The sequence below is a fragment of the Lipotes vexillifer genome, unplaced genomic scaffold (assembly GCF_000442215.2).
Source record: "Lipotes vexillifer unplaced genomic scaffold, Lipotes_vexillifer_v1.1 scaffold293, whole genome shotgun sequence".
NCBI lineage: Eukaryota > Metazoa > Chordata > Mammalia > Artiodactyla > Lipotidae > Lipotes > Lipotes vexillifer.
Window position 1 is genome coordinate 546,715 of NW_006782084.1, and position 13,132 is coordinate 559,846.

A 13,132-nucleotide genomic window follows, 5' to 3' on the forward strand; every position below is an offset into this window, starting at 1 on the left:
TGAATCTGAATGTCTGTATGGAGGTGTATGTGTATGTAATCCCTACACTGCTTGGATTCTTGAGTCAGATGTCACATTATTTACATCATCTTCTCTTTCCATTTCCATCTCCAGTAGATGTCATTATTAAAAGTAAAGAAACCAATACTAATAAGATTAACATGTATTTCACATGGCCCTAATACTGTTTTAAACTACACTATTCTCCTTGAGATTCTTTGAAGAGCACTGTCACCATGCTCTGTCACTTTAGCTAGTTATGGTTTCCCAGGTGGAAGCCTGGGTTTAGTTGTGCCCACGGCTTTTCAGTGCCTAGACTCTCTATTTGTTCAGCTTCCTACAGTTCAGAAGCGTCCTCCACTTGACAGCCTGCCAGATTCCAACTCTCCTAACCTTTACCACAACCAGCAGAGAGCATGTTTATTTGTGCAGTGCTAAATTACAGTTCCAGTTTTCTTCCTTTCTTGTTACTTTTGGTTCCTGGTGGCCAACTTAACTCAAAATGATGTGCCGGAGACTGGAATCTGAGCAAGCAGTAGTTCTTTCCATGGGGTCAAAAAGTGGACAGAACAGAGAGGAGTGAGTAGATTAAAGCAAAGATTCATACTTCTGTATCTCATCTTTCTTACACAGAAATTTTTTAGTATCTCAATGTAGAATAATGCCCTTTTTTTAAAAACGTTGATTGTAAGTGAGCACAATGTAAATTTAGTGCCAATAAACACATACAAAAACACACTAGCAGGGAGGGATATGATAAAACATCTGTCACTATAGATCTTCAGGAACAAGGATGATATAGAAGAATCTTTCTGGGTTTGGTTAGAGGCAATTCTGTGTCATACTATGTCCATCCTGGTTGTGTGTCTTACACAGCTGGAGAGTCAGGCTTAGTTAGTTTGAGATATTTTTAGGGTACCAACCTCTGGGATGATCTGATTGCCCTGGAACCTTATTCATTCATCTGGTACAATTTTTATCAGTAACTTGAATGATGTAACAGAGCAGATAGGTACCAATATTGGTGTAGGACTGCCAACCTCGGCTTTGTCAGCAGTATTATTACGTGTCTCTTGTCATGCTGCTCTCTCACTCCCGGCAAGGGTCATACAAACCTCTCTACTCTCCCCTGACTTCTAACCCTGCCCTACATTCTCCTTCCCAACTCTTAAGAGATGACCTCAATCCCTACCTCTCAAAGAGAACAGGATGCATCAGAAGGGAAGTTTTGACAACTTCCTGCTCCCAAGCCTTTAAGCCTACCTGGGTTTGCACCCATCTCCTTTTTCTCCTTCCTGTGCAATAGTGGTCCTCCTCCTACCTAGGGCAAATCTCGCCATCTGGACTCTGGAGCCTCCCGTCCAATCTTCTCCAACTTGTATCTCAGTGTTTCTCAAAGTGTGGTTCCAGCAGCATCAGCATTCTCTGAGAACTTGCTAGAAATACAAATTACCAGCCACATCCCAGACACCTATATCAGACATTCTAGAAGTGCAGCCCCAGCAATCTGTGTTTTAACAAGCCTTCTAGGTGATTCCAATGCACACTCCTACTCTAACATAGATGAATGATGGATCCTTCTCATTAGCAGTTAAACCTACTCACGTCTTAAAATAACATCTTAAAATAATACAACTCCTTCATCTCCACTTCAGCCTCCTGAAAATACCTATCTCTCTCATCCCCTGCATAGACAGACTTCTCAAAAGAATTGTCTCCCCCCTGTCACCTTGCTTTCGTTCCTCAGAGCACTGTCTCTTCTTGGCTTCTATGAAGATGTATGCCTGACCTCCATTTCCACAAACCATTCATTCACTCTTTTCCACAAATAGGTATTGAACACCTGTTATGTACCAAGCACTGGGTGCTGTGATTATAACCACAAATGTGAAAGATGAAAGTCATGGTGCCTGCCCTAATGAAGTTCACATTCAAGTGAATTCTGCTGAAGGGCCTGATTTGACAAGGTCTGAAACTAAGTGTTTGCTGGATCTGGCAACATGGAGGTCATTGATGGCCTTGACAAGATATACTCTAGTTACCAGATTGAGTGGGTTAAAGAGTAAATGGAAAAACAGAAGAGGAAGGAAGGAACACTTCCCAATTCATTTTATGAGGCCAGTATTGCCATGGTACTGAAACTAAAGACATCACAAGAAAAGAAAACTACAGACTAATATCTCTTATGAATATACATGCAAAAATCCTCAACAAAATACTAGCAAACAGAATCCAACAACATATATAAAGAATTGTACACCATGACCAACTGGAACTTATCCCAAGAATGTAAGATTGGTTGAAAATCTGAAAATCAATTAATGTAATACCTATATAAATAGGAGAAAGGACACACAATTATCTCAATAGGTGCAGAAAAAACATTTGACAAAACTTTATATCCCTTCATGAAAAAAACTAAACTAAACTAAAAACAGAAGAGAATGTCCTCAACCTGATAAAGGGCATCTCTGAAAAACCCACAGCCAGCATACTTAATGGTAGAAGACTAGATGCTTTCCCATAAGATCAGGAATAAGACAGACTCTCCACTCTCAACACCTCTATTCAACATTGTACTGGATGTTCTAGCCTGGGCAAGTAGGCAAGAAAATTTAAGTCATCCAGATTGGAAAGGGGGTTGTAAAACTATCTCTATTTGCAGATGACATGATCCTGTATGCATAAAATTTTAAGTAATCCACTAAAAAACTACTACAACAAATAGACTCATTCACAGGATACAAGATCAATATATAAAAATCAATTGTACTTCAGTACTGTAGCAATGAACAATCCAGAAATTAAATTAAGAAAACAAATCAAAAAAGAGACAGAGAGAAAACAAATCCATTTATTGTAACATCCAAAAGGATAAAATCCTTAGGAAAAATTTAACAAAAGACATGAAAAACTTCTCTCTAAAAACTACAAAATATTGTTGAAAGAAATTAAAGAAAATTAAATAAATGGAAAGACATTCCATGTTCGTGTGATCAGAGGACTTAATATTGCTAAGATGGCACTACTACAGCAATCTTTGTCAAAATCCTAGCTGACACCTTTGCGGAAATTGACAGGCTCATCCTAAAATTCACATGGAAATTCAAAGGACCCAGAAGAGCCAAAATAATCATGAAAAGGAAGAACAAAGTTGGAGGACTTATACTTCTCATTTTCAAAACTTATGCAAAGTGACTGTAATCAAGACAATGTGATATTGTCAAAATGGAATAAAACTGAGAGGCCACACTTATGATTAATTGATTTTTGACAAGGATGCCAAGACAATTCAATGGGGAAACAATAGTCTTTTCAAAAAATGGTGGAGGGAAACTGGATTCCACATTCAAAATAACAAAATTAAACTCCTATCTCTCACCCTGTAAAAAAATTAACTCAAAATAGATTTTTAAAACTTACATGGAAGAGATAAAACTATAAAACTCTTACAAGAATACATAGGGGTAAATCTTCATGATCCTGAAAATGCAATGAATTCTTAGATATGACACCAAAAATGCAAGCAACAAAAGAAAAAATAGATAAGTTGAACTTCATCAAAATCAAAAATTTTTGTGTTTCAAAGGACACAATGAAGAAAGTGAAAAGACAACCCATGGAATGGGGTAAAAAATGTGCAAATCAGATATCTAATAAGGGACCTATATCTAGAATATATAAAGAACTCATAACTCAATAATAAAAAGACAAAAATCCCAATTTAAAAATGGGTAAAGTGTCTGAATAGACATTTCTCCAAAAAAAGATTTACAAATGGCCAATAACCACATGAAAAGATGCTCAGTATCATTAGCCATCAGGGAAATTCAAACAAAAACCACAGTGAGATACTACTTTACATCCCACAGGATGGCTAAAATCAAAGAGACAGACAATAACAAATGCTGACAAGGATATAGAGAAATTGGAACGCTCATCCACTGCTGAAAGGATTGTAAAAGGATACAGCTGCTTTGGAAAACAGTCTGTCAGTTCCTTAAAAGGTCAAACATTGGGTTACCATATGACCCCTAATTCTACTCCTAAGTATATATCCAGGAGAAATGAAAATATATACCTACACAAAAACCTTTACACAAATGCTTATAGCAACATTATTTATAATAGCCAAAAAATAGAAACAACCCAAAGGTCTACCTATTGATGAATGCATAAATAACATGTAGTATACCCAGTAGTATTTAACGGAATATTACTGGACAATGTAAAGAAAGGAAGTACTGGTGCATGCTACAACATGGATGACCCTTGGAAACATTATGCTAAGTGAAAGAAGCCAGTCACAAAGAGATCACACACTGTATAATTCCACTTATATGAAATGTTCAGAATAAGCAAACCTATAGAGACAGACACTAGTTTAGTGGTTGCCTTGGGCTGGGGGTAGGGGTGAGGACTGAGAGAGAAATGGTAAGTGACTGCTAATGGGAATTGGGTTCCCACAAAAATGTTCTAAACTTGATTGTGGTGATGGTTGCACAATGCTTTGAATATACTAAAAACCATTGAACTATATACTTTAAATGGGTGAGTTATATAGCATGTTAATTATATCTCAGTGAAATTGTTTTTTTTTAAAGAGTAAATGAGAGATGAGAAATTGGAGACAGCATACGTATAAAAATATGTGATTAATGGGGGTAGAGAAAAGGTAGAGACTGAGATGCGGAGGCCAAGGGAGGGATTTGTTTGTTTGTTTCTTGTTTTTTAAGGATGAGAGCTGCTAGGTCATCTTTGAATGCTTCTGGAAAGGATCTAACAGAAAGAGGTTGAGGATGCAGGAAAGTGAAACAATTGGTGAAATAAATATGGTCTCTCAGAAGGCAGAAGGAAATAGGGTCCAGATCATAGATGGACAGACTGACCTTTTATGGATGTAAAGACAACTTCTCCATGGGAGGGAAAAAGGAGAGGATGGTACAGGGTCCAAGAAGGTTGATGGATTAAGTGATGAGGAAAATGAGGAGAAACGAGTCCAGTGGCCGTGGACTTCCTCCGAAGAGGGGGAAGAAAGAATGGGAGGTTTGGACAACAGGCAAGGTGTGAAATGAACACAGTGGCTGCTGGGAGAGCAAGCTTTTTAGGGAAAACCGGTAATGTTTCCAGGAAGCATCGGCGGTGGTTGATAATGAATCCATCGGATGATTTTTCTTGGCAGTGCTCATCTGCTGGGTGCAGGCATGGAGCAGGCAGATGATTGGGTTCCGCTGTTGGAACGTGCTCCGTAAAGTCACTAATGGACTCAGTCCTCATCCTACTGAAAGATTCAACAACGTGTAACAAACTGACACCATCTCTTTCCTTGGGCTTCTGGGACCCACACCTACTAGTTTTCCTCTTTCCTTTGTGGCCACCACTTCTCAGCTTCCTTTGATAGCATAGTCTCCTCTGCCTAACTGCCTTTAAATTCTGGTGGCAAGCTTGGGAAATAACATGAAAAAGACGGAACATGGTACCTGCTCTCCTGATACTTAATTTTATCAGGAAAAACAGACAATCAACAAGCAATCCCATAACGCACCATTTAATCTCAACTGTGATCAGGGCTACCAAGGAGCATGTAAGGCGTTGGGGATGAACAGCAGGAAGTGCTGACTTGGTTTGGTATCCCTTTTACATGAGATTTACCAACAAAACACTTTTCAGGGAGCAGATATTCAATAACTATTTGCTGAGTGTATGAAAGACCAATGAGAGAGAAAAATAGTAACTTTGTAGCCTGGAGTTGCTTGAATAGTATAAGAGTTCTTTTTTTAAAAAAGAATTCAACCATTTTTTAAAGTGGCAGGAAAGATACACCTGGGACAATGACAAAGCTGTATCATTAGGGATGACAAAAAAGCCATATTAATAGAGAAGGAGAAATGGCTGCATCTCGGTCGTAATCTATAATAAAATCGGTGTTGACATGAATATACTTCAGTTCATTAGAAGAAAGGTGTATTTTGAAAGGGAAAAGAAATCACCATCATGCAAAAGATTTTTGGCAATCTTTCTTCAAACAGTAGGAGATGCAAAGATATATAGGACAAGCTTCCCTTGTGGTGCAGTGGTTGAGAGTCTGCCTGCCAATGCAGGGGACACGGGTTCGAGCCCTGGTCTGGGAAGATCCCACATGCCGCGGAGCCACTGGGCCTGTGAGCCACAACTACTGAGCCTGCGCGTCTGGAGCCTGTGCTCCACAACAAGAGAGGCCACGATAGTTAGAGGCCCGCACACCGCAGTGAAGAGTGGCCCCTGCTCGCCGCAACAAGAGAAAGCCCTCGCACAGAAACGAAGACCCAACGCAGCCAAAAAGAAAGAAAGAAAGAAAGAAAAAAGAAAAAAAAAGATATATAAGACATAGCTGCTTCCTTCAAGGAGCTCAGAATTTAGCGACAGAAGAGATGATATAAAGACAACAAAAGATGCAAAGAAATATAACAATCTGATGGTATCCCTTAGATTAGAATTTTTCAAGAAAAAGTAAATGTACCAGCCTGCAATTTTCCGTGGCTTAGAAGCAGAAGTTAGTTATGAATAAGCAAGAGGATTAAGAATAAGTACACGCAAATGCCCCGGGCCAGGACGGGACCCTGTGGCAAGGGAGTTCCCGGGGAACAGTCTCCGAGGCCAAGATGAGCACGCAGGAGGCCTCCTGGGGAGGGGTGTCAGGATCGATACACATGGAAACGAAGGGAAGAGAGCAGGATTGCACAGGACGGTGATGCAGGGCTGGTGACTCCCCACACTGACCCACGAGGAGTTCTCAGGCTGGATTTGCCCCTAGTTGGGTTGAGAGGAGGGGTCTTATAGCCTTGCACTGACCAGTCATGGTTTGCAGACTGCGCTTGGGAAGGGAGAGTGGTAATGGGCAAAGAGCCTCTTCAGCCAAGGCTTCTTGTTGAAAAAGGCTTCTTGTTGAGAGGTGTCTGCTGGCAGCTGGGGAAATTAGGCCTTCAGTCCTGAAGGGAGATCAGAAGAACACATCACAGTGCCCAGGCCCAGGGTGGCACTTTCATTCCACTTGTTACCATGAAATCTTCAGATCGGATCCATGGAGTGACACGCAGCCCACCTAGAGAAGCAAAGAGAGGACTTGTGTCTGACAGCATAGAAATACAAATTCTTATATTTTAGTTAAAACCAAATTTTAATGACAAATGGACTGCCTTGTTAGAAGAATATGGGCACCTTTTGCAAACATTTGACTGGGGGTTTCCTTTTGATTAAACTTAAGAACTGGCACAGATAACACAAAGCCAGGGGAAATCTAACAAAACTGGGAAGTGTAATTTGTAGCACAGACAGGATCACCTGTAAGCCTCTCATCTTAACTGTTTACCGTACAGAATTCAGGCAGATTTCTGCAAAAGGCTGCTTTATGTAGCTTAATCCATGTCCTGTTGAAAGGGCAGGACCAACTCTTGGCAAAAATGGGAATGAGATCAACTGAAGTGTCCTCCGAACCTTTGCTTATCATGGTGTGGCTTATCATGGAGGCTTATAATTAGGACTTATTATCAAATCTTTACCCAGTGCAGTAGATGAGAGGCAGGCACCCTATACCCAGATCTCTCCTTTTGACATCCTCCTCCTATCTCCCCTTCTGACATCCTACTATCTTCTAGTAGCCAAAGGCTACTCATACCTGCTCTCCTTGGGAAGTGCTTCAAATGATTTCTTTCAAACCCGGGTTTCCCAGTGTTTGCTTTGTGAACCATTTGCATTAGAATCAGTAATACGTTAGAAAGTCAGCTTTCTGAATCCCACCCCACCTTCCAATTCAAAATCTCTGAGACTGAGAACCAGGAACCTGTGTTTTTTTTAAGAAGCTGGCTAAGTGATTTTTGTGCACACCAAAATTGTAAACACTCCTCTTTCATGGCCTCAGCTCTCACACGGGATGAACAGGGCTAAACTGATGTCTGATAATGCTTACTGTGTTGTCCATCTCATGGATGGCATAGCTTTTTAACTGAAGACGGTCTCTAAGGATTCAAACTCAATGGGGAAATTTCCGCCACCAGGGCAAGATGATTACTGAAGATGTCCTCCTCCCTTTCTCTTCCTCTTCCTACAGTTTTCCTTGGTGATAGACTTGTCTTCTTGGTGATAGATCCTCCTTCAATCTTGGATCCTTCTATAAATACATGTGTCAGTCAGGAAACTCTGTAGACAACCTTAGATTTATATAATAACTTCTCCTTAACTAATTCCGTTCTGGGGAAGGCACAATGCAACCAGATATGAAAACAAACTTCCCACATTCCCAAGGGAGCCATCTAACTAAGTATTGTGGGAAAAAGAAAACAAACCGAAAAGATTTCATTGTCAAATAAGTTGGAAGTATACTGAATTAAAATTAAGCTGTTTCTTTATTAGAGAACCTCTCAGAGGCTTTAATATGCTGCTGTATATTATGAATTCCCCGGAGGACGTTACATACGCACTGTCCCAGCTTTCCTTGCAGAGCTCTTGAAGTTGTCATACTCTGTGGATCTGCACTTCGGGAAAAGTTGTTCTAGATTTTAGCAGATTGTCTGACCATCAGTTACACTCATGCTGTAGCATGGTTCACATTGTCTGCCTTCTGAAATTCTTTGGCTGAGTTTGATTTCAGGTAATTTTTATGGCTGCTTAGGTTCACCTTAGGGTTTGATTTAAAGCACCCAAAGTAGGTCTTCATTTTCCGTTATTTCAATAAACTTCAGATTTCAGAGCCACGTCTCATATTTTATTAAATTTACTCTTAAGCAAACTACACAATCCTTTTGGCCAATGTTTTGCAAGTGGACTTGGCTTCTCCTCCTGACTGAAAGAACTTTTTTAAACTATCAGTGTCCCTGTTCTCAATGTTTATTTGAAAACTTCTGTTCATTTTAGAGTCATGTTTCTACTGTATCCCTTTTATTCCATCTAGCATTTTGGTATTTGCAGGGAAAAGCTTTTTGAAACAATATTTGCATCTATCTCAAATAAATACTTCAGTTCACACAGCTTTCAGTATAAAGTTCTGACTTGAAAGAATTCAGATGTTATTTTCACAAATATCTATACTCCAATTATATTTCCTTCTCTTAAAAATAGCTAACGTCATTTTCCCAGAAAGGATCAGAGCTTCTTTATTGCTAATTTCTTGAACTTCCTTTCAATCTCGAACAAGTGTTCCCATAAAGTGTTTATGGGAAAACAATGCAGATTTCATCATAAAGACCTAATCAAGAATAGATAAGGGCTCTGAAGTTTTAGGAGTTGCAAGTCGGAATCACGCCATTCAAATTCATCTTAGAAATATAACGCCGTATAAATACAATAAGATTATAATGTTTTAATTCATTTTGTTTTCAGCATCTACAGAGGTGGGTTGTGACGCTGTCTGGGAGAAGGATCTCAATTCACACATTTGCTACCAATTCAACCTGCTTTCCTCCCTCTCCTGGAGCGAGGCACACTCTTCATGCCAGATGCAAGGAGGTGCTTTATTAAGTATTGCAGATGAGACTGAAGAAAATTTCGTAAGGAGTAAGTAGGTGGATGATGCACATTGATGTCGGTACAAGTAAAATGATTGGTGTTTACAGTTATGTCCATGTATGCCAAGATGCCTTCTGGAAAGAAAAGGTCCCTTGGAAAATATTTTTCTGTTATTAACATGGCCCAAACTCACACCCAGAATTTTGACCTGAACCCTGGGCCATTCCATTTGACACTTGGCCGTGCCTCTCTTATTTTCTCCCCCCTGGAAAAGAGAACTTGAGGCTACAGCAAAGGACCCGGGAGAATTTTCAGCTCCAACAAGTGCATAGGGAAACTTCTAAACTTAAGTCCAAATTCCTGCTTTGCTGGGGAGCTTAGCCATTCCGTTTCCATTTATAAATAATTAAGCTGTTTACTAATTAAGCAGAATCTTACCTGTCAGTCACTGTGTGTAGTAGGGTTTCCAGTGGATGCCAAAGAAGTTAAAATTTAATTGGAAAAGCAAAAGCACACACATGTTAACTAACGCTGTAAAGTAATAACATAAACTGTCAAAAGACTGCTAAGGAGCTGGGTCTGATCTATTTCACCTCTCACCTAAACTCTCTTTTTACTACTCTTTTATAGATTAAATGTGTTTGTAGATGTGTACATGCAGCATTTAAAAATCTTTCTGAAACATTTGAAAGTGTCACAAAATTAGTCACTTTCATGAAAAGTGTCTGATGCTTTTTTTCCAAATTATATTGCACATGTTTCTTCTAGAATAACAATAATAAAATTATTCTAGGATAATTTTAAAAGTTCAAGTATACAGAAAGAAAACCAAAGGAAAAACTCTCATAGTTCCACAATCCAGAGATAACCATGTTTCTTCTGCAAAAAAAAACCCCATACAAATGCATGCATAATCCATAGTATCTATGAAAAATGATATTGAATAAAAAGATGAGGCAGTTGTTGCACAGAGGTTAGGAACAGGGGCCAAAGAGCCACCTGCATGGGTTTGAATCCCACCTCCATCACTTACTAGCAGTGCTAAAGAAGTAACTTAACCTCTCTGTGCCTCAACTTCCCCCCTCTATCAAATGGAAATAATAACAATACCTACTTTTTGGTGGTGAGAATTACGTGTTATAGAACAGGTGAAAATTTAGAAAAGTGCCTGGCACATAAAACAAACACTCAGTATGTGTTAAACATTTAACAGCAACTATGCGCACACGTTAGTAACATGCTTATGTAATTTACCTGCGTAGAATGAACATCTGTCCATGTCTATAAATATAGACCTATATCATAGTTTTTAATGGTTACATAGCGATACAGGTTAGAGGTAATATATTTAGGTAATCTCCAAATATTAGATAGGGATAGGTAGATAAAATTCTTTATTTTGTTTTTATTTACTTATTTGTTGCTATGTAAAACCATCCCTCACATACCTTTGTGCATAGATCCCTGATTATTTCTCTCTAAGTTTGTAGAAGTGGATTCACTGGGTGGAAGAGGAAGCACATTTTAAGGCTTTTGAAAGTCATTAATAACTTCTAGAAGGATTGTAACAAATGCATGAACAGTATATGTCTGCCCCTTTCCCCACAGACTTGCAAAAGTGGGAAATTATCACTGAAACTGATCTGAGTGAGTTATATTGCAGGAAAACACCCATTTCCAAAATCATTATTAGCCTGTAATGGTATTTATAGAAAATTTTGTGCACCATTTATGAATTACAATTGTTATCTATTTTGACTGCTGGGATCTTTAATAAGAGGGTTTGGACTTAATCAGACTTGAATAAAGATTAAAGGAATAAGATATGTCAGAGACTTTGATTTAAATACCACAATTTTATAATTAGATTTCAGGGATTGTTTAGATTGGGAAAACAGAAGAGTATTCATAAAGACAGAAGTTTGTTCTGACCATGGTATTTTTTAATGTTGAAAATAGTCTACTGTTTCTTGTTAATTGCTGATGAACATTACTACGGTATAAGGAATTATCTAAACTGCCACAAATGCCAAGAAATAGCCAAAGGAATTTAAGTTTGCATTTATTAGTATAGAATTGTGAGCCAATTTACTTGTAAAGCTAAATAGACTATTTTTGTACTTTTAAACACAGATTAGAAATTATACAATGATTTTTTCATATGTACTGTTAAAATAGTCACACAGAGAGTATTCAAAATAACTCTAAGGTAAGAATAATTAATACTTAGATATTTTAAGTAGATTACTTGAAAGCAGCACTTGGTACTTACCCTGTTATGAAATGTGGAAATTTCTCCGTCTTGTCCATCTTCCATCTTCCATCTTCCATTCTGCCTTCTGTCATGATGACACCAGTTAGATGATTTAATCAAATGGTGCTACTGGAAGGACTAACCAAATAGACATTAGGAAGAGACTTGTGTTTATGCCCCAGAAACTTGGAAAGGCAGAGCCCATGAATGCTGTTCCTGTCCAGCGATTTCAGGGATCTCAAAATTATAAAGCACCTTTTTCTCTTTCCTTAAAGGTTTAGCTTCTTCCAGTTTTCCACTGTTGTTTCGAAATGCCCAGTCACAGAAGGTGCTGCAGCCCTGTGATGTGAATGCACTAATCTTTACAACCTTGGTGACCATACAATCGATCATCCAAACTGAGACCCTCTGAAGAGTAAAAGGTTCTGCCATCAATACTTATTCTGGAACTACCAGCATAAGCCATGAATTTTCCAGGCAAACTGGGACATCCGGTCCCCCTATTTATCACTCTTATCTGTCAGGGTCTCAGTCTCAGGCAGGGCCCCTGCATCTGGCTCAGAATAAATTGGGTTCTGAAGCAGATGAATCATAAGGGATCAATGCTGTCCTTTATTAGATTAGAAGATTCAATGTCAACATTTGAAAGTGTCACAAAATTACTTTCACTAAAGTCTCTGACACTGTTTTTTCCCAGAATATTACAGCACGCGTGGTACACGTTTGTTCTAGAGTAATTTTTTAAAGTTCAGGTGCACAAAAAGGAAAACCAAAGAAAAAATTCCCCTAATTCTACAATTTTGAGAAGCATATTTTTCTACACAAGCATGTCAAGGCACATGTTTCTACATAGCATTGATAACAAAATTGGAATTGAATTAAAACAGGAGGAGCCGAGGCACAATGGTTAGGAGAAGGGGCCTACAGAAAGCTTTCTCCCACATCAAGCTGAAGAAGCATTTGCACTGCTCATGGCCCCAACCTGCTTTTTTTTTTTAACATCATTATTGGAGTATAATTGCTTTACAATGGTGTGTTAGTTTCTGCTTTATAACAAAGTGAATCAGCTATACATATACATATACCCCCATCCCTCCTCCCTCTTGCATCTCCCTCCCTCCCACCCTCCCTATCCCACCCCTCTAGGGGGTCACAGAGCACCGAGCTGATCTCCCTGTGCTATGTGGCTGCTTCCCACTAGCTATCTATTGTACATTTGGTAGTGTATATATGTCCATGCCACTCTCTCACTTTGTCCCAGCTTACCCTTCCCCCTCCCCATATCCTCAAGTCCATTCTCTAGTAGGTCTGTGTCTTTATTCCCGTCTTACCCCTAGGTTCTTCATGACCTTTTTTTTCCCTTAGATTCCATATATATGTGTTAGCATATGTTATTTG

General features: G+C 39.0%; 1 protein-coding gene across 1 annotated transcript in view; it reads left to right on the forward strand.

Annotated features, from left to right (window-relative positions):
- Positions 1-13,132, forward strand: part of PLA2R1 (phospholipase A2 receptor 1) — a 113,623-nt gene that overhangs the window by 19,517 nt on the left and 80,974 nt on the right. Inside the window, 1 exon segment of the mRNA XM_007454986.1 lies at positions 9,355-9,528. Within this exon segment, the coding sequence (XP_007455048.1) occupies positions 9,355-9,528 (174 nt within the window).